General features: G+C 34.9%; 1 protein-coding gene across 1 annotated transcript; it reads left to right on the top strand.

Moving 5' to 3' along the window:
• The first annotated feature begins 12,918 nt into the window (after positions 1 to 12,918).
• On the top strand, positions 12,919 to 23,288 carry LOC149775169 (heat shock 70 kDa protein 12B-like). Its single transcript, XM_089943230.1, has 5 exons — positions 12,919 to 12,957; positions 15,381 to 15,765; positions 18,451 to 18,672; positions 19,001 to 19,145; positions 20,720 to 23,288. Exons 2-5 carry the CDS (start codon positions 15,469 to 15,471, stop codon positions 21,787 to 21,789), a joined length of 1,734 nt encoding a protein of 577 aa, XP_089799356.1. The 5' UTR covers positions 12,919 to 12,957; positions 15,381 to 15,468; the 3' UTR covers positions 21,790 to 23,288.
• Positions 23,289 to 23,538: the final 250 nt, after the last annotated feature.

Genomic DNA, 23,538 nt, shown 5'->3' with positions numbered 1-23,538 from the left:
GTCATAAAACTCAAAGCTTGATGTTTTGTATTACTTTTGTTTGTAAAAGAATTGTTTTCAAAATATGCTTGACAAGCTATTATCATTGTCCACCCATAGAAGCCAGATTTTACTGGATGAAAGTCACCGGTTATACTTGCTGGTTTGACGAATCTTCGAGTTACTATCAGCACTACAAACAATTCATGCCTCCATATTTAGTTTTAGGAGATACCTCACATGTAGCATGTACTCATCTAATACCTATACCTGTTTATTTGTACAAGGCAGTCCGCATCTTGAGAGTAACATATCACAATACACAACGTGTAGTCGTGTTATGGAAAGTCTAACATTGAATAAATACACTGATTCCCACTTTCAACTGTAATGGTCAAAAAGGGCCTTCTGAGTAGTTTGAACGTATATAGGTCTGGCATGGTTGGCTCTGTAATCATAAACACAAATAATTAACTAATGTTAGTAAACATAAAATGTAGGTCACAGCCACCGTTTGTTTAATAGTAGTAACAGAAGTACATCCATGTTTCATGATTGGAATAAAACAGTACTCAATCAATGTTTCATGGTTGGAATAAAACAGTACTCAATCAATGAACCTTTAACACAAAATTTTAACACACCATTGAAACATGCAATATAGATCATACAGACCTTTTGCATAATAGTTATTGGCAATGATGCATCCACTCACCAAGTTTCAATATTCAAGGCTGGATAATATGTATATAAGATATCATGTAGGCACGAGTAAACTGCACAACTTAACCAAAGCCAGTATAATAACAATGAAACATAGCCAAGTATGAAGCTCTTTTGTTGTAAGGTTATGATGCTAATAAATACGAATATCATCGTGGGTTTCATAATCAAGCATGAGCATTGCTTTGGAAACAAAAAGCATCAGACAAAATTTCAGACAGGTCAGAAAAGCAAAAAATATGAGCCATAATGATCTGTTACTAAAATAAGGTATTAGTTTTCATTCCGATACATCTCCAGATTCCATTTTTCTAGATAGGATAGTATATATATATATATATATATATATATATATATATATATATATATATATATATATATATATATCCAAAGCCTATATAGCAATTAAAAGGTGAAATACAGGTCACAGTAACATCTTTTTATATCAGTGTCGCAGTAAGATAGATGAATACTCATCTAGTTTATTTAAGCAAACATAGTAAAAACATCAAACTGAACTAAGTGAAATGTGAAATAAAGGTGCAGCACTCATCAACAGTATTATAATGTAAATAAAAACAATCTGACTATGACCTAAGTACAAAAAATCAATTTAGGACAGTAAAATGTGAAATTTAGCTCATTCTGAGCTGTAAGGGTAATACCAGAGATCCATAATCATTTAGTTGGATGGTTCTACATTAACACTTGTTTTACACTGGATCCATCTCAATGAGGTGTGAAATATGTATCAGAGACATCTACTTTGTCATGAGGGTGTAGTAGTCATCAAAATGAATCCCCTCACCAAGTTTCATTAATCAATAGATTTTTACATGACCCTGGCAGTAGGCCTTGATATATTAATGAAAATTTCACAACGTAATTTATATGTACCTTCCTATAGCATAAGCTAGCCACTGAATTAAAAGAATTAAAATACGTCATAAACCCAAATGACTTAAATAAAACTATATTATAAATTAATACATAATGGAGATACGTATCAGTACTAATAAACTTAAAACGCAGAATCTAACCAAAGTCAGTGAAGTATGAAATATGGTAACAGCGGTCTATTTTAAGGTGAGGGTGTAGTACACATCAAGACGCATCCTCTTATAGGGGCCCCGAGTGGCCGAGTGGTCTAAAGCGCTCTCCGTTACGGATCACTGCCATCTCACCTCTGTCTGCGTGGGTTCGAGTCCAGGATTCGGCCAATGTGGGTATGTGAGAAAGCTTGCCAGTAGCTTCTCGTGGGTCGGTGGTTCTTCTCGGGGTTTTCCCGGGTTCTTCCTCCACCATTAATACTGGCCGCCATGCATAGCCAATCGTGTGCTGAAAAATGGCGTTAAACCCCACAACAACAACAACAACATCCTCTTATAATGTATCATGATTCCAAGTTTAACAGTATTATACAGCAGATAAAAAAAACTACGGACATGAACTAACTGCAAACACTTAACAAAAGGCAGTATCATGTGAAAGATAGTTCACAATGAATTTCTTTTCTATGGTAAGGATAGTAATAGGGATGCATATAATTATCTAGTTTGATTATTCTACCATGAACAGTGATTGTTGTTGTTGTTGTTGTAGGGTTTAATGCCATTTTGCAGCACACGATAGGCTATACATGGCGGCCAGTATTAATGGTGGAGGAAGAACCCAGGAAATTCCCGGAAAGAACAACCGACCCACGAGAAGCTACTGGCAAGCTTTCTCACATACCCACATTAGCCGAATCCGAGACTCGAACTGACGCAGACAGAGGTGAGATGGCAGTGATCCGTAACGGAGAGCGTTTTAGACCACTCGGCCACTTGGGGCCCCAAACAGTGATTGGGATTGGATCCAAGTCAGTGAACCATGAAATATGGGTCACAGTGATCTGTCACGAATCGAAGTGTGTGAGTGTGTGTGTGTGTATATATATATATTATTTTTTTAATTCCATTACATGTTATTGTAATGTAGCATTGTTTACTGGACTTGACCTTGGCCAAAAGTGAGTTTCGACTCTGTTTGACCTGATTGACTTTTTTTTATTTTTTTATTTCATTTCATTGATGTAAACAACTAATAATAGCTTCATTATCCTCTGTGGGAAATGAAACATTGTATCTAGTTGTTGCCCTTATTCCAAAATCAGTGACAGTTTTGGTAAACAACTTGTTTTTTAAAAAAACATTGTTCTCAGAGTAAGAATCATTAAGCTAAGCCAAGGTCATACATGGACTGCGTGATATTTTATCATATGCCAACTGATAACAAACTTCTAATTTTTCCAGAAGGATGAACGTTTGACCCTCATCTATTTTGCGTCTTAGTTAGCACTTATAACTGATGTTTTAGATAAAGGATAGTTGGGCTAAAAACATTTGAAACGTTAAGTTGTATTATGTTGTGACCAGTTTGGGCTGAATTTTTATTTTCTTCAAATTATTGAATTCAAGTGATTGTTTTCCCTGGAAATACAAAAGTGCTCTGACAAAATTCTTAGAAAAAGTCATTCATTGGAATTTATACTGAATTCAAAACTGGTATAATATTTTCTGTGATTCAGCAAGAGAATGTTTCCACATTTGCACAGTGTATGCTATTACAGACGTCATCACCTTCCATCTTGAATTTCATCGGTATTTGCACTGAGTTTCACTTGGAACTTTTCATTGATAGGACTTGTGTTTAAATTCTTGGATTATTTTTCTGGATTCAATTCGCAATACCGTAAGTTCTTTTTTCTTATGTTTTACTGTGTATTCTACGGAAATAAATTATCAAATACACTGTACAATGTGTCATGATTCCAAGTTTAACAGTATTATACAGCAGATAAAAAACTACGGACACTAGTTATTAGTCACTGCTCTTGATATAAGTTTTAAAAAAGAGTGAAATGCATCAGGTTTTGTAAAATTCAACAAATAATTTATTTCACTCGAATACAAAGTTAAAATGGAAAATATAAGTTACGGAATTACGAATTGAATCCCAAAATAATCTAAGAATTACAGACACAAGTCCTAAGAATTAGGTTCTGAATAAACTTTAGTAGAAATGCAAAGCATGTCCTACGCTGAAGGTGTTGATGTGCCTGTTGCGGACGGTATTGTATTGTTGAATTAACATTTTCTTCGTTGAAACACTGTAATATAATTCCATGCTTTAATTCACTATAAATCCCAGTGAATATCTCTGTCCACGAATAATATTTTTAATGAGCACTCTGTATTTCCAGAGAACATTCACCTGAATAGGACAATTTGAAGAAATAAATTCAAGCCTATATGAACTTCTGGACACAACAATACTGCACATTAATTCTGCTAGATCTTAATCACGAATGAATAATCTTTCCAGTGACAAGAATATATAGTCCTATACTTGACTTCAGGTCATGATTAACATTTCCTTTTTATTAAAAAAAAAAACATTCCGGAAAATAAACTTCTAGAAGTTCTTAATGTTTACAAAATAATATGATAGTTATTATTTGTAAGTCTGTTACTAAAATTCTAATATAAAACCTGGACACGGTCAGGTACACCAGGTAAATTGTAGGGAAGTTTCCAATAACCTAGACCCAGACCCAAATAAACATATTTACTTCTATTAATAATGATCCTGATATTCAACCCATTCACATAGAAAATATTTTATATACGAATCAGTTGTTTGCAGAATAAAATAAAAAATAAAATAATTCAAGTCAAATAGTGCATTTGATTTTGGAAAAGGTTAAATCCGACATACAATGTTACATTAAAATAGCATATAAATAAATAAAAGAGAAAGAAAAATATCAATAATTTTTTTTAAATTATATATATGACAACAAAATAATAACTGCACAAATGCAAAAAGAATTCCCATCGTTTCGAGCTCAACAAGTTCCTCAATAGTAAGGGAAAAAACAATTTACATTCGCAAAAACAAACACCAAACACAAAAGTCACACAATAGTAATAATAACAATATATGTAAAGAGATGAGGAATATTTACTTGGCTAAATATTATCGCAAAAATTCCGTACATCTTATAAATTGATGCCTGACTGTGCTTTTAATAAGACAGCATTAAAAGGTTGGGCTTTTTCATTTAAGCCGAACGCCCCGAGAATTTTCAATTGTATTATCCATAATCTTTCGTTATTGTGTACATTCTGCATCGGTCAACCCCAGGTTTGGTTCCATTTTTAACATCACAAGTCGAGTTACAACAGATCATTGGGAAGCGTAGAACCATACGAACGTCTAAGGGTTATACTGGCGTAACTGCTGATTTAAGAAAACGGACGAATAAGCACAAAAGCCACATTTGCAGCAAAATCGAACGAAACTCGCCAACCACTACAACTCGACTGTGCTATCTATCCATCTATCTATCTATCTATCAACATTTGAATGGACTTTATAGTGGAAATACATGTATATCGAAATAAATGTTTAACTGATTTTTTATATTTTAAAAAAAAAAAAAAAAAAAAAACCTGCTTAGTTTTTCTTTCAATTTATTTTAACAATGACCAGGCCCGGCCCTAGGGCATGGCAAACAAGGCAGCAGCTTTCGTCCCTTCTCCACCCCCACCCGCCTCCGTTTTCAGGAAATCAAATCCGCATCGCAGTTTGTTTGCTTGGGGCCCCGCTCATCGCTTGCTGCCTTTGGCCCCGCACATTCTAGGGTTGGGCCTGACAATGTCCGAGTTGTATTGATTGATCTACCGTCAGATTCTTCTTTGATGTCTTTACTTGTCGGCTCCTTGACCTTCTCTTGTGGTTTACATATTTCGGGTCCTTTCTGAACAATGTTTGGTTCGAATGACGTACGGTGTTCCATTTGTTTCTCGCTATAGTCTCCGTTATCCTCATCGTTTTATATCTAATCCAAGTATGACATAATGTATCACCTTACATTTCAGCACTATTCTTGTAAAAATAGGATCGACGTGCGATAGCTGCGTGATTTGTAGCTGCCTTTCTTGATTAGACGAAATTAATTCATTGGAATCTAACCTCGCTTTTTCCTCAAGGATCATAACAAGTTGTTATCCTTAGCTTTTTTCTTAATAATTATAACAAGTTCTTATTGCTTGCAAACTTAACTAGCCCATACATTATAATAATCCCTGAAGATTATCCAGCTTTCAATTTCATTTTTGATGTAAATTACATTACATCCCTGAAGATTCATCCAGCTTTCAATTTCATTTTTGATGTAAATTACATTACATCCCTGAAGATTTATCCAGCTTTCAATTTCATTTTTGATGTAAATTACATTACATCCCTGAAAATTCATCCAGCTTTCAATTTCATTTTTGATGTAAATTACATTACATACATTGCAACATAGTCCTTTGTTTTCGTTTCATTTTACTCAAGTTTGAAAGTGACAAACAGTTGTTACACGTGCGTTTTTGGTCTTTCTTCTTATCAGTGATCCAATACGACCTAAAATTGTATTCTATTCGAGACCCTCTGCAGCGTTTACCCCAAGCAACACAAGTTAAATAAAAATCACAATATTGCTAAACTATGCATAAAATAAACAAGGTTAACTCTAACAGAAGTGCATGATAACATACCTACGAATGCAAAAGAAAGTTGATGTTGTACGTTACCCATATTATTTTACTTGCATTCAATATTTTGTTTAGATACATCTCGTGTCATTTATAATATTATACTGCATACCTTAATGAACATTTCAACAAGTATATAGTTTATTCCTTCACATACATATCAGGAAGCTATTTAAGTATTGCCACTTTAAATGGAAAAGCATGATATAAATACTGTGGAAGTTCATGTATCGTAGTTGATGGGTGGAGAACTTTAACGAAACAAGCATTTCTTCCGTAAGGAACACACAGTAGGTCGCTTACGTATATTTCTTTCTAAAATCCTAGTAATCAGAGCAAATGCAAATAAGAACTTGAATACTTTGTTATTGATAGATTGGACAAATTCGATTTTAAAAAATCCAATTTCCTCTGTCTCCCGTTTCAGTCGCAAGGTCATGATTGGACCACTGGACATCTGCATGATCTTACTAAAAACATATGATAACTGAAAAGGTTGATACTTTTCTGGGGGGTTTCAGTAAGCTTTTGCATTAGTTGTGTAGTTTTAGTAGTTTAATTTAGAAGTTTCCTTAATTTATCCGGACCAGCTCTGATAAGCTGCATCCTTGACCTCCGTGAATCCATTACTTATAATGCTTTTGCATCAGCAACATAACGATAAATCCAAATATATCCGATTCCACAGATACGATGCTACACTCGATGCAGAACATTGCCATATTAAGACCATCATCAGAATACTTTATCATGCTAAACTCGATGCAGAACATTGCCATATTAAGACCATCATCAGAATACTTTATCATGCTAAACTCGATGCAGAACATTCCATATTAAGACCATCATCAGAATACTTTATCATGCTAAACTCGATGCAGAACATTGCCATATTAAGACCATCATCAGAACACTTTATCATGCTAAACTCGATGCAGAACACTGCCATATTAAGACCATCATCAGAATACTTTATCATGCTAAACTCGATGCAGAACACTGCCATATTAAGACCATCATCAGAATACTTTATCATGCTACACTCGATGCAGAACATTCCATATTAAGACCATCATCAGAATACTTTATCATGCTAAACTCGATGCAGAACATTGCTATATTAAGACAATCATCAGAATACTTTATCATGCTAAATCGATGCAGAACATTGCTATATTAAGACAATCATCAGAATACTTTATCATGCTAAACTCGATGCAGAACATTGCCATATTAAGACCATCATCAGAATACTCTATCATGCAACACTCGATGCAGAACATTGCCATATTAAGACCACCATCAGAACACTCTTTCATGCAACACTCGATGCAGAACATTACTATATTAAGACCACCATCAGAACACTCCATCATCCTACACTCGATGCAGAACATTGCCATATTAAGACCACCATCAGAACAATTTATCATTTTAAACTCGACACAAAACACTGCCATATTAAGACCAGCATCAGAATACTACTGTATCGTGCTGCACTCGATACAGAAGACATTGATTGTAAGACCATCATCAGAATACTTTATCATGCTAAACTCGATGCAGAACATTGCCATATTAAGACCATCATCAGAATACTTTATCATGCTAAACTCGATGCAGAACATTGCCATATTAAGACCATCATCAGAATACTTTATCATGCTAAACTCGATGCAAAACACTGCCATATTAAGACCATCATCAGAATACTTTATCATGCTAAACTCGATGCAGAAGACATTGATTGTAAGACCACCATCAGAACACTTTATCATGCTAAACTCGATGCAGAACATTGCCATATTAAGACCATCATCAGAATACTTTATCATGCTAAACTCGATGCAGAACATTGCCATATTAAGACCATCATCAGAATACTTTATCATGCTAAACTCGATGCAAAACATTGCCATATTAAGACCATCATCAGAATACTTTATCATGCTAAACTCGATGCAGAAGACATTGATTGTAAGACCACCATCAGAACACTTTATCATGCTAAACTCGATGCAGAACACTGCCATATTAAGACCATCATCAGAATACTTTATCATGCTACACTCGATGCAGAACACTGCCATATTAAGACAATCATCAGAATACTCTGTCATGCAATACTCGATGCAGAACATTGCTATATTAAGACCACCATCAGAACACACTTTCGTGATACACTCGATATAGAACACTGCCATATTAAGACCACCATCAGAACCCTTTATCATGCTACACTCCATATAGAACATTGCCATATTAAGACCACCATCAGAACACTCCATCGTGCTACACTCGATACAGAACATTGCCATATTAAGACCACCATCGGAATACTTTATCGTGCTACACTGGATACAGAAGACAGTGATATTAAGACCATCATCAGAACACTTTATCACGCTACGCTCGATACAGAACACTTCATCACGCTACACGCGATACAGAACACTTTATCACGCTACGCTCGATACAGAACACTTCATCACGCTACACGCGATACAGAACATTTTATCACGCTACACGCGATACAGAACACTTCAGCATGTTACACTTATACAGAACACTTCATCTTCCTACCCTCTATGCTGCTGCCATCGTGTTCTACATCGTGTTCCTCAAAAAAACTTTGATTCCAAAAACTGGACTGCTATACGACCTCACATTTGAAGCGATGATGAGAGCTAATGATTACAGGAGGTTTTGCGGAGTTAGCCAACGTCTATCCGATTAGTAGTGGTCTTTTTTCCATATCTGACAATTGCGGAGTTAGCCAACGTCTATCCGATTAGTAGTGGCCTTTTCTCCATATCTGACAATTGCGGAGTTAGCCAACGTCTATCCGATTAGTAGTGGCCTTTTCTCTATATCTTACAATTGCAGAGTTAGCCAACGTCTGTCCGATTAGTAGTGGCCTTTTCTCCATATCTGACAATTGCAGAGTTAGCCAACGTCTGTCCGATTAGTAGTGGCCTTTTCTCCATATCTGACAATTGCAGAGTTAGCCAACGTCTGTCCGATTAATAGTGGCCTTTTCTCCATATCTGACAATGTTATGTTCGGCTACTCCTAACCTTCTCCAGTTTGGCTATGGGATTAGAGTTTAAGAAAAAACACTTTTTTACTTCTTCGATTTTTCAGTAGATCAGCCTCATAAAAAATGAATTTCTTTGCACATCTGCAGTCTTTGCTCTCAGCAATTGTAACCTTAGCCATGAACTGTACGAGGAACACGTGCGGTGGTGCGTGCAAATAGTTAAGTGTCTAAGAGCTTAAACTGGGACAGTATATTCGTTACAAATAATCCATATCTAGCACATTATTGTGACGTAGCAGGACTGTACTAAGTGCAATAACTGTACAATTTTCATGTTTTAGTTTATCTTTATTACCACCGCAAACATCTGTACAAGTGTTAAATACGGGTTTTTACTTACGCACGCAAATCGTGCAGATCGTGGGACCGTGACACACAGTGCCATTTAAAGCGAATGCACTTTACGCTTTTTTGCCACAACCCCACAACACTCTACAATACGTAGTAGATAAAGTTACATTAATCGTCCCAAACAGTATCGACAGACGTAAACATGCAGTCAGCGCATTTGTCGAACAAGAAATAAGAAACGAAAAACTAAAAAACGAACAAAACACATTTTTTTTATAAATGGGACGTAAGCTACCGGTAACTATTAGTTGTACGAACCTTTACTAGCCTGCCTCGAGGCGTTGATCTTATGGAGTCAAGAGACAGTATGATTCAAGGTAACTGGATGGTGACAAATGTTACCATTATTCACTCATAACTGCATAACACATCCGGTTCTAATGAGGCTGCAGACAACCATATTCGATCTTTGTGACATTATGGAATCACCATGCTTTTTCCCATGATGCATCGCGCCGATTGGTCTGGACTAACTCTTTGGATACAAATTTTACTTGTTTTACTGGCCTATGATATTGACTTGCCAAGTTATCATGGGTAAAAGTGAATTAGCCAAGGTCGTTAACTGCTGAGGGGAATCATATTTTGGTTGGTGTGTTGTTTCCCTTGACACACTACTCTTCGTAAATTTACTGGATGTAAAATAAAAATGTAAAGAAATGTACTCGAGGAAAGTTCTAAAAGACATCTTTTCGCAACTTGTTTGACTTGTGTATTAAATGTGGATGGAATACCGGAAACGGAAATGTTTATGGACTTCTACAAAAAAGTGTGAATTGTGGATCTCTATTTAAATGTGGAAACAATAAAGCAAAACCTTAGAAATATTGAAACTGAATAATTGTAAATAGCTAAAGGCATACTAGAACTAAGGATATTATGTGCACCGAATTTCACAGAAATGTTTAAGGTGGTTTTGGAACTTGTCCTCAAAATAAGAATATAGATAATGGGTAAATGGATAGAAAAACATTAAACAAAAATACTAAAAATCAAAATTTTTGGATAACGAAATGGACAGATGAACAAAATGTACACCAAGTTTCACAGAGATAACTTTGAAAGAACACGGTTCATATGGGAACAAAAATAATTTGACATATACATGTATCTTATATTCAGTGCCACTCAAACATATCTCTCTCTCTCTCTCTCTCTCTCTCTCACACACACACACACACACACACACACACACACACACACACTAATCTGATTTGCCAAAGCAAATTGTTTTATGTTTTGTGCATGTCGATGTTGCTGACAACAAAAACTTAAAACCCCTTTACCCCTTCTCTTTCTTTAATGTCTGTATGTAATGGCATAGTAGTGAGTCTATAAATACTTCCTACCCTTGTGACTGTATGTTTGCATGTTTGTGTGAAAGTATGTGTATGAACACTTTCTAACCTCTTCGTTCTATTGAAGTGGGTGGGGGTGGATAGTAATCCTAACTCAGATGATGGATTGTAGGGGTTGGGGTTGGATAGTAATCAAAGCTCAAATGATCGATTGTAAGGGTTTTGTTTTGACAGTAATTGAAAGTTAGGTGATTGATTTGTAGGGTGTGTGTTTGGTAGTAATTTAAAGTTAGGTGATTAATTTGTAGGGTGTGTGTTTGGTAGTACTTAAAAGTTAGATGACTGATTTGTAGGGTGTGCGTTTGGTAGTACTTAAAGGTTAGGTGACTGATTTGTAGGGTATGGGTTTGGTAGTAATTAAAAGTTAAGTGATTGATTTGTAGGGTGCGTGTTTGGATAGTTATTATAAGTTAGGTGACTGATTTGTGGGGGGGTGTTGGGATAATAATTAATGGTTAGGTGATTGATTTATAAGTTGTGTGTTTGGATAGTAATTAAAATTTAGGTGACTGATTTGTAGGGTATTGTTTGGTAGTAATTAAAGGTTAGGTGATTGATTTATAGGATGTGTGTATAATAGTAATTAAAGGTTAGGTGATTGATTTATAGGATGTGTGTATAATAGTAATTAAAGGTTAGGTGATTGATTTATAGAATGTGTGTATAATAGTAATTAAAAGTTGGGTGATTGATTTATAGGATGTGTGTATAATAGTAATTAAAAGTTAGTTGATTGATTTATAGGATGTGTGTATAATAGTAATTAAAAGTTGGGTGATTGATTTATAGGATGTGTGTATAATAGTAATTAAAAGTTAGGTGATTGATTTGTATGGTGTGTGTTTGGTAGTAATTCAAAGTTAGGCGACCGATTTTTAGTGTATGGGTTTAGTAGCAATTAAATGTTAGGTGATTGATTTATAGGCTGTGTGTTTGGATAGTAATTAAAAGTTAGTTGACTGATTTGTAGGGTATGGCTTTGGTAGTAATTAAATGTTAGGTGATTGATTTATAGGGTATTGTTTGGTAGTAATTAAAAGTTGGGTGACTGATTTGTAGGGTATGGGTTTGGTAGTAATTAAAGGTTAAGTGATTGATTCGTAGGGTGCGTGTTTGGTTTGGTAGTAATTAAAAGTTATTATTCCCTTTGACCCCATAAACATTTGTGACCCTGTAATACCATTTCCATGTTTAACCTATGAAGGAATTTAACGTAGGATTTCCCGCATGACCCCATACCATCTGCTGCATATTAACGTAGGGTTTTCCCCCATAATAGTATGTGTGGGGTCTTTTGGAACCGAGAAAATTTAAACATTGAATCTGATAGGATGGACAATTTTTCAGGGCACGTAACCATGTAGTTTTATTATGGCAGTGCTACCCAACCCCCAGCCACCACCTTCTGGAATTATCGGGTACTATTGAGAAGAAAAAAAAATCAACTAATTTTGCTTCATAATCCGGTCCGAGTTAGCAGGTTTCATACGCAACATTGTCAAACATCAGACAGATTTAAACACTGGAATAGGATGTGCTGATTTAGTACACTAATTTGTGCTTGATGATGATAAATTTACCCCAACCCATTTCCTTTCCTCCCTCCCCCTTTTTTGTAGGTATTCCTTCTAAAATGTATGACGTTAATGAATTATTCATGAATGACATCTTTACACGTTCTGCTGTGTGCAAACGTTTCCAGAATCATTCGGAAAGCCTTGTAGTCTTAGGCTTAAAGGTTAAGTTAATCCATGAACTCGAGCTTCAGAAAATCTTTATCACATGACCTAGACTGTTTGTGCTATTTAACTTCCTGTTTGTGACTGTTACCTCAGTAGCGACGAAGTCATGTTCAAAGGTAGGTTTATTATTTTGATTGTTTAGAATCTGTATGAAACAAAATTCAAACCACATTATGTAAGAATCTTCCACTTCTATCCAGGCAGAATGATGTCTTTTATTCGAATGTTTCTTGCCAGGGTCAGGGCTTTATGTCCGGCATGGCCAACGTCTTCCAGGACGTGGCTGGATTTTCCCCACCCTTGCTGTATGTGATATTTTAGTTTAACGATTTTACCTGGTTTATTGTGTACATAGCTTTGGCAGTTTGCCATTATATTTTTATTTCCAATGTGTATCGCCGTGGCATCATGTGCTACTTTAGTTGAATGATTTTACCTGGCTTGTCGCATAAATATCTTTTTTGTAGTTGGGCATTTACGGTGTACACGCCTTTATTTACACAGCGTTCTTGTCATTGTCGATCTGCAAAATTTAAAATTCCACTGCTCGCGATTAGTACCGTTGATCTTTCTCCCTCTTACACCTATCACTAGTATTTTCATACAAAAGTGCAAGGCGATGAAACTTTACACTATAGGTCATTAAAGTAATCACTTTGTGCATATTGCACAATTCACAAATGTTCCATGAAGAAGAATAGATATTGATTACCTAACTCATCTCAGAGTTCTTCTCTGTATCCACTCATCCAATCTTTAGTTTTTGTGCATTCTACATAAGGATACAAAAATATGGACATCTAAGCTCATTTAAAGTCATACAGAAGGATTACAGATGTAATGTGTCCGTATTCATTTTGTAAGTGGACAGTTCTTTTAATTCATTTACTATTCATTGAGAAGGGTATATAGCGCTTAAGTGTTTTCTGCTCCGAAGCGGAGATGTTAGCAATATAGTTTGTTATACAATCGGCTTCATACTCCACAAAATTTGATGTATGTATTATTAGGTTTTAACGACACGTCAGTACTATACTGGCTATATGGTGCCGATTAAGTAAACGTTGACATAACGTTCTTCAAAATAATAGATAATAATAGGTTCTTCAAAATCGATGAAAGGTATATGTAGAAGATACAGGTAAATGTATGCAATCTTTCAACTATAGGGTCAACATTTGTTACATAAACCTCTTTCCCTGAAACAGTCCAAGATTTTCTCTGCAGGGACATTATACAAAGTTAAAAAGTGGAATGTCCATACACTCTACAAGATTGTGTTTCACTGTCAATGTATGCAATGCACACCGTTTAAGATGTATTTATAAGTCAGAGATGTGTGTCTGATGCGCGATCTGCACACTATCTCTGTGATTTGTTCCATACGATGTATACGGCTCTCCAGTGATGTACTAGGTGTTACGAAGCTTGCATTCATTCATTCCACATACTTGAGCAAGTATATATCCCAAGTCAGTTATTCAAAAAACTGATGACTTCTGGGCAGCTTTGGCAGCTTTATTTGCTCTTGCATGCCTATTGTACCGAGTTATATACGTAAGTTATGTTTCTGTACAATTCGGGATATCAACCGGTTCTCAAATTTAAGGTTTTTGAAAGGCATTCAGTGTTAAAAGGAAATCCGAGAAGTTAGTGATATAGTTGAAGTATCTGAGAATGGCTTTGCAGCCAAAGTAAGAGATTTTTAAGGCAACCCGCGGGAGATGGTGTCATCGGGTGTTGCAACAGCAGCTGCAATAATGTCTCCAACTTTGGAACCGTCTATATGAAGGCACGTATGGCCACGATCGGAAATTCTGATTTCAATGAAATTATTATAAATAAAACGAGAGGATTTACTGAGGACTTTTTAAACTTTTTAGATCAAGCATTATTTTGGAGGGTTTTGATTACCATGACATTGATTTAGGAACATATAATATTTTTTTTAAAAACTGTAGCCCTTTAAACAATGTGTAGTTTAATATAACGAAAACATGTTGAATCAACAGTTTCAAACATTTATTGGGAGGTGTTTAATATTGCATTATCTTGTCTTTATTTATATGATGTGTTTCTATAAGTAAGCTTAAAGATACATACACGTATTTTTTTTTAAATAGGGGTGTGGGCGGGTCAGCAATATTGGTTTTTTGTAGTATTATGTACATTGACATGAACAGAACAACTATTCACACACAAGTATTCCTTCTACAGCATCCGTAGCTGAAGAAGGAAGGGAAATAGAACGAAAATAAACATCATACGTAGCAGAAATATAAAATACAAAAAAATATTTACATAAAGACAAGAAATGCCCGAGTAGTGCTATTTTGCTAGCCACTTTCGTGATTTTGTATTGAATGTGAATGTTATTTAGAACCAAACATTAACAACAGGTATTTTTTAATATTTCGCATAAACTTTAAATCAGTAACTTTTTCATTGATGATTTCAAATATTGTTGTAATTGTATTCATATTCTTTTTCTTATTTGATTACTTATTCTAGTATTAAAGATTCTATTCTGGACTTGCAGCCCTCTTCCTTCAATGAACGACTGATTAATTGATTAATTTGATTGACTGACAAACACACACATAACCAAGACAACCTCTAACTCTACGATGGAACCAGATCTAGTAATTGCTTTGGATATTGGAACAACGTATTCCGGCTACGCGTGCCAGTTCCGGGATACGTTTAAAACAAATCCAAGCGAAATTTGGATGAACAGTTCCTGGGGCCAGGCTACTATTGCCAACAAAAGAAAAACTTGCTTACTTTTGACGTCCATGGAAGATGTAGTTTCTATCGGAGACAAGGCAGAGTTTGAATTCTTCAAGATGTACGATCAAGACAGGGATCTAGCGGAAAAAAATTATTATTTTTTCAAGAACTTTAAACTGATTTTATATAAAGAGGTAAGAAAAAAGACTTAAAAATGGTTCAGAAACTTCTAAGAATTTGTTTCTCCTTGAAGTTGATGAGACACTTTTAGAAATTTAGAACCCTAATTTTAAATCCATTATTACCTGAAAAGATAGAAATGAAAGAGAATTGTATAAGATTTGTTTTTGAAAATTGATATTTTAACTTAAAAACATTGTGAGTTCCAGAAAAGCAAACGTTGGGGTAAACAAGAAAAATCACAAAAACTAAAGACTAAGGATATCCAAAGGTTAACAGAAGTATTTTTGTGAATTGATCAAATTTTATGAAATACAGTATGTACATTTTTCATTTTTAAAATATTTTTCAGCACAAAAGGAAAGAAATTCACACTTACAATAATCTACATTGGCAAAGTTGATAGTTATCGAGATATAAAATCGCATAATAAAATATAGTGAACATGTGCAAATAAAGGGACATTAACTTTCTTTTGTCACCCTGTCTGTTCATTAGGTGAAAATTGAAATCTTTTTTAAAAGCGAATAAGTGAAAACAACTACCAACCATATCTTGGTACAAACAAACACATTTTCCATCACAATAAACATAGAAAATGATGTAACCAGGAAAAGTCTAGAAATATAATTCATTTAAATATGGATAAACATTACAATTTTCAAAGAGCAAATGTTGTACGAAAACTTATCACAACGTATGAATGCCGTCTTCTTCAGTTAATGGGAAATTAAATGCAGTATATTCGATACCCTTTATCAGGAACTCGAAAAAGTAAAATGGTAAAAAATTAACATAATCGGGACAATAATAAACCCTACTAATAAAAGGTTATATAAAAATTTCTTTCAGTATCTTTTCATTAACAGTCAGTCTACTCAAATAAACGGAAAATACCACTCAAATTTTCCTTTCAGTCTTGTAGTATCCACATAAAGTTATCAAAATAATGACTGACCATTTATAATGAACCAAAATAATGAGTGACCTTTTACAATGAACCAAAATAATGACTGACCATTTACAATGAACCAAAATAACGAGTGACCATTTACAATGAGTCTAAATTATGACTGACCATTTAAACTGAATCAAAATAATGAATGACCGTTTATAGTGAAGCAATACGCTCATAAGATATACCAATTTCGGCAAAGAATAAGAACGTTAAAAATAAAATAAAAAAACTCCATCCGTTTTTAACATGTATCATTTCATTTGCTTTTTAATATTTTGATTGTGAAAGAGATTGTGGGAACTTTTATTCAGGACTTTAAAAGTAAATACAGCCTCTTACTGTAATACTGTAAAAATTGGAAATTAAGCCTAGGTTAAGAATCAACTGTCCAATATATGCGATGGTTTTGTCTCAAAAGTGTACTTCTCGAAAAAAGTAAACTAAATTGTACTAATATGTTTGATGTGCGCATTTTATATAATATCTTCATGGAAAAAACACATTTAAAGTTATATGTCAAAGTCTTTATTGAAAAGCATGCATCAATTAACATCATAATGACGCGTTCTTTGTCAATGCTGCGTTGAATCTTTACGAATGCAAATCAATTTCACCATTAAATACAGTAGTAATTTGTACTACGCAAGAAACAATTGTTAAGCGTCTACATATATTATTACTGGAAATACGCCTACCTATAAATAAAGTAGGCTAAAAATCCAAACAAATTACCATCGACAAATATAAGGCGTTTTCTGTTTTCGAGTTTTTAGGGTATATTATATGGATGAAATCTGAGTTCCATCAGAAAACAAATGACATTAGATACAAAAAAACCACCATCTGTTGCATGTTTTGGCGTTTTAGTGTTTTCCGTCTCTCGAGTTATTCCTTCATTTGCCTGTATATTGATTTCTAACAATTGTATTGTCTTAAACAAGAGTCCAGTAGTTTTACTTTTCATTTCAAGGAAATTATATGGATCAGAAAATCGTCTCCTACTCGTGACGGGGACCTGCTCAGAAGTTTATTCTCTCAAAAGCATTGGAATTTTTCACAGATAGCTGGCTTTATTATATTGAGTTTGGGTACATGTAAAAGAGAAGAAAAAAAACTTCACCCAAAAATCCTTTCCCCCCCCCCCCACCGAAAAAAAAACCAACGCCCAAGCTCAATGTCAGAACATTTCCCAAAGAAAAGAAAAGCACTGTAATGTATGTTCCACTCTAAGGGATTGGTCTTTCATCTTTTGAAATAAAAATTTGTATTACCCCTTTCTATTTTGTTTAGGCTTGTCCCTGGGATTGGTTGAGATCCGACCAATCCGCTTGCAATCAATAACATCCTTATGAATGCTAATAATTTGTCTGTCGAAAGTGATGTTTAGTGTTGTACAAAATGTTTTCGCTGCCGTTATATGTGGCATTTTGAAATGCCACCAGACCATGATGAATATGCCCTTGGTTTTCTTAGATTTCAGTTATATGTAGCATTTTGAAATGCCAACAGACAATGATGAATATGTCCTTGGTTTTCTTCGATTTCAGTTATATGTAGCATTTTGAAATGCCACCTGAAAATGAAGAATATGTCCTTGGTTTTCTTAGATTTCAGTTATATGTAACATTTTGAAATACCAACAGACAATGATGAATATGTCCTTGGTTTTCTTAGATTTCAGTTATATATAGCATTTTGAAATGCCACCAGACAATGATGAATATGTCCTTGGTTTTCTTAGATTTCAGAGGATGCCTCTCTAGCTGAAGACTACTGCAGCCGACGTAAGTCAATAAAATTGGTGATGTCTAAGTTCATTGAAGGACTTGTGAAACATTGTCTTGAAACATTCAAGAGGCGGAGGCGTATAAACATCAGTGACGATAAGGTTCGCTGGGTCATCACAGTTCCTGCAATTTGGAACGAGAATGCCAAGTCTGTGATGAGAAAAGCTGCAGAAATGGTATGATCATGAGAATTATTGAACTTCTTGGTTATATTGCACTTCAAAGATAATACACTTGTTGCATACTATTTTGAGAAGAACCGCGACATGGTGATATTTTTCATTTACATACCTTCATAAACAGTGGCGGTTTTGGTTATGAAATTAAGAGGCAGAGTTTACAAAACAGATCCTTTAAAAATCTTGAGACTCCGACACTTCTACTGACATAAAGAGGCCACTCTCCGCCAAAGACAAGTAGACAGTGGTAAAATTTAGAATAATGTGATATATATATGAATGAAGGGTCTAAATTTAATTTTCAAAACATTTCACTGCATTTTAGGCTGGTATCCCAGGTAACCAGTTGGTACTCGCCCTCGAACCGGAAGCTGCAGCAGTCAACTGTTTATATCTTTCTGTGCAGGAGAGGTCAGGGTTGGACGATCTCGGTAGAGTTGGAGATAAGTTTATGGTGATCGATCTTGGAGGTAACCAAAAATAATGCTTAGTGGATTGGTAAATAAATTTTAATAAGTGGCTATCCAGAGGAGAGTCTCACACCCATCCACCCCAATCACCCCCTAAAATATATTGTCGTTAGAACATTCGCTATTGTTAAGTCCAAAGCAAAAAATGACGAAATCAAACAAAGAGTATACTTGTCGTCAACATAGAGTTGTTTCAACATTTATAGCTTATAGGGAAAATATGAACGAGTTTTTCTGAGTCATAGAGCACGACGTTAGGTGTGAAGTAAACCCCAGAAACAAGGAGTTTATATCTTCCTGTCCAATTGTAGTAACCGTTTATTACTGACTCATTTTGTTTTTCTACCCAAGGCTCAATAATAAAAAGATCACACGACAAGAAAGATTGTGATTAAATTTCTGCTTCATTTCAAATTAATACACATTCGTAGTTATACAATTACACACTAACTTAGTAACGTACCGCGTGCTCAGTAACTCGTTAAAAAAATAAATCTCATTTTAGTTAAATAAAAAATTGATAGTCCTATGTTATGAATGAATGCGCCTTTAAAAAATTTCGCAGATTGAGGAATATCTACAAGCTGTATTACACACTTCAGGGGCAAGTTATAGAAACAAAGCCGTCATGAATCAAAAACCAATTTTATTTGGATAAATTCAATGCTTTTAAATTTAGGATAGTCACTCCTTCTATAAACAAATACCAGTTCCAGCATAACTTTGTCCTTTGCTTTCGTTACACAATCCAGTATAACTTTGTCGGATTCCGTCGTCACACAATTCCAGCATAACGTAGTCAGATGCCTTCACTACACAATTCCATCCTAGCTTTATCACATGCCTTCATTACACAAGTTTCAGTTATGCAGCACACAACGTTGATAGTTTTGCATGTATGGTGCAAAAGGTTAGTAATCATGTTTTTCTGCGCAGGTCTATGCTTTGAATCCTTGTACAAATTATCAACGTATCGAGATAATAGTACCAAATATTTCTTTTGCTTAGTAATGAGTAATGTCACATGATCGCAAAATCATCCTTCACAAATTAACAAAAATTCACGAATGTGCAGTGCAGCCTTTCTTGAGCAGCCATCGATGGGGTGGAAACATTTTCACTGGTTAAGAGAGATAGCGCTCGGGGTTTTGTATCTGCGAATGAAATAAAGAGATGGGGATAGAAATCCTAGGATTGGATAGGAAAGGTTTTTGTTTAAGACAGGTGAGGATGTGTGAGATTGCACTGTTTGAAAGAGATATATAATATAGAAGCCACGAATTGTAAAATTGGCTGTGTTTAATGGCATGTGAAGATCGTTGTAACAATATAGGGTAGAACGATACAGACTTAATGAAATGTGATTTAGCACCCACTTGACAATGTTAATGAACATTTGTCGATTAATGTCACGAAACACAGAAATGGAATACGATTTTATTGGATGTCCATGTGTTTAATATATATTCACTACAAGAAAAAAGCATGAATTCGCACGTTTCAAAAGTTTTCCTGCTGTATCTGAAAACATTGCTTTCTGAGAATGAAAAATATTCATTTTGTATCTTTATAAGGTGGAACCGTAGACATAACAGCAGTAGAAGTGGTACAAGATAACCCATATAATCGATTGAAAGAGATAGTGGGAGCTAATGGTGGAGCTTGGGGTGGTCAGAGGATCAATGAAGCCTTTCAACAGGCGTGTCATGACACATTTAAAAGCAAGGATGGCAAGTCGGTATTTATCAAGTGCAAAAAGGCTGATCTGTTAAAAATGGAGAACGAGTTCGAAAGGCAGAAACTGAACATCGTAGAAGGAAATCCAGAATGGATAGAGTTTCAATTACCACACGATATCAGGGCTGAAATAATGGAAGATGTGTACCAAGAACCCAACAGATACTCCAGATACTTCGAAATTACAAAAAGCGGCCTTTTCTTCAACTCTGAGATTATTAGAGATGTTCTGTTCCAAGAGACCTTGAAAATGACAGTACAGCACATTCATGAAAAAATGAGCATCATCAATGCTGCGCATGTTCGAAAGTTCATTCTTGTTGGTGGCTTTGCCGAGTCACCGATTGTCATTGAGGAGATGCAAAGACAATTTCCTGACAAGAAGATTTTTGTCGTAATCAATCCTTTCTACGCCGTAATGAGAGGAGCTGTTCTCTTTGGACACGAGCCTAATGTCCTTAAAAGCAGGATTAGTCGATTCACATTTGGGGTAAATACGAACGTGTACTTTGATCCAAATGTGCACCCATCAGAAAAGAAATGGGTGGCAAAAGATGGCAAAATCTATGCAAAAGATGTTTTCAGTATTCATGTCAAAATTGGAGAGACCGTCTCTATTGGAGAGACTCGACCCCCTGTTGAGTATGTTCCAGTTTATCCGGACCAGACATCCATTAGACTAAACGTGTACCAATCAACAGAGAAAGAGCCGAGGTATGTTACAGATCCCTCTTGCAAGAACATTGCCTACCTTGATGTATTGCTGTTAGAGCCAATTCGTGTGGACCAGGAAAAGAAAGTTGAAGTCTCCATGGTTTATGGCGGTACAGAGTTAACGGTAAAAGGAATCGACAAATCATTCGACATACCATACAAAGTCACGATCGAATTTACACATGAAAACTAATTCAGTCCATATTTAACCAAACATACTGGGCCATTCATGGATGAAAGAGATGATACAGGAAGACTGGAAACTTTGAATACTCTCAAAACAAAATAACACTGACGAAATTCCACTGAATTAAAATGAAAGAATAAATTACGAAGGTTCAGGTATAGACGATTATCGATGTTGTTATTATTATTATTGTTATTATTATTATTGTCGTAAATAGTATTAGGAATATTAGCAGTATTAAATAAAACTTTCACATTTTCCGAAGAGTGTGTGTGTGTGTGTGTGTGTGTGTTTGACACATCGTGTGCTTCTTTTATACTGCATGTAAACTAGGTGTTCACAATTATTTCACGGCAAATCGAACAGTCGTGTACCTTGATGTTCTCTACAACTTACAACCCAGTGGGACCTTCCCATTATATTATTGTGGTTATTTACGTGTAATCATGAGGCATTCATTAGAAGCATCCTTACTTTATAATGAAGACTATTTATTTATTTATTTATTACTTAACTTGTCATTAATTATCATAACATTATTATGAAATGATATAGAAATAAATGTTTTGCGGGTATTAAAAACAATAATGATGTTATTTTTAATGAATTTTAATTTCTATTCTTTTAAATAAGGACAATCATGAATAATGAGCAAACAAAATAAATGCATAATAATCAATGAAATTAACAGATATGTAAAAGATACTTTATATTGGAGAACGAAGGCTATTAAGTATTTGAATCAGTGTAATAGGTCTACTTAGGGTAAACGTTTGTTAGTTATTATTTTATTCATAATTGTTCTCTAATACATCTTAATATAACATTTCACACACACACATATATAAATATATTTGAATACCTCAGTTTGTCAATGTAAACTGCACTTGAATGAAGAAATAAGCACTGTAAATACTTTACCTGATTCATTATAATTATTCTGTAGTTTCTAAATTTGTCTTTATCATGGTAATGAAATTGTTCATGCTCATCTGAATTGCCGGATAAAGGCAATTTCCGGTACTGTTAGTATTTTAATCTGGCTTCCATTAATCATTATTTTAAATGTAAAATTCTCTGTTATTTATCATTGTATCGAATCTCTCTATTTACTGTTTTTTTCACACTCAAACGGAATTGTTTGTTGGTTCTTTTTCTCAAATGTTTTCATGTCATCAATTTTAATTGCGTTTTAATTTAAGTAATTTAGCATACCCTTACCAGTATCTTTGTTTTGATTTTATATTTATCTGCTCAGGTTTTTTAAATTTCATTTGTAACATTTTACATCTGAGTGTATCTCAGCTACTCGTTATACCATTTATGTTGTTGTTTAATTTCATTTACTAATAAACGTCGTTCTGAAGGCAGCGCTGTGCTTGACTAGTTTTTCCGTTTCATTAGACGAACTGTATCATCCTGAAGGCAGCGCTGTGCTTGACTGTAGTTTTTCCGTTTCATTAGACGAATTGTATCATCCTGAAGGCAGCGCTGTGCTTGACTGTAGTTTTTCGTTTCATTAGACGAATTGTATCATCCTGAAGGCAGCGCTGTGCTTGACTGTAGTTTTTCGTTTCATTAGACGAATTGTATCATCCTGAAGGCAGCGCTGTGCTTGACTGTAGTTTTTCGTTTCATTAGACGAATTGTATCATCCTGAAGGCAGCGCTGTGCTTGACTGTAGTTTTTCGTTTCATTAGACGAATTGTATCATCCTGAAGGCAGCGCTGTGCTTGACTGTAGTTTTTCCGTTTC

Source organism: Sinohyriopsis cumingii, chromosome 19 (assembly GCF_028554795.1).
Source record: "Sinohyriopsis cumingii isolate HCF-2022 chromosome 19, ASM2855479v2, whole genome shotgun sequence".
Taxonomy (NCBI): domain Eukaryota; kingdom Metazoa; phylum Mollusca; class Bivalvia; order Unionida; family Unionidae; genus Sinohyriopsis; species Sinohyriopsis cumingii.
This window is presented reverse-complemented; position numbering and strand designations above follow the sequence as displayed.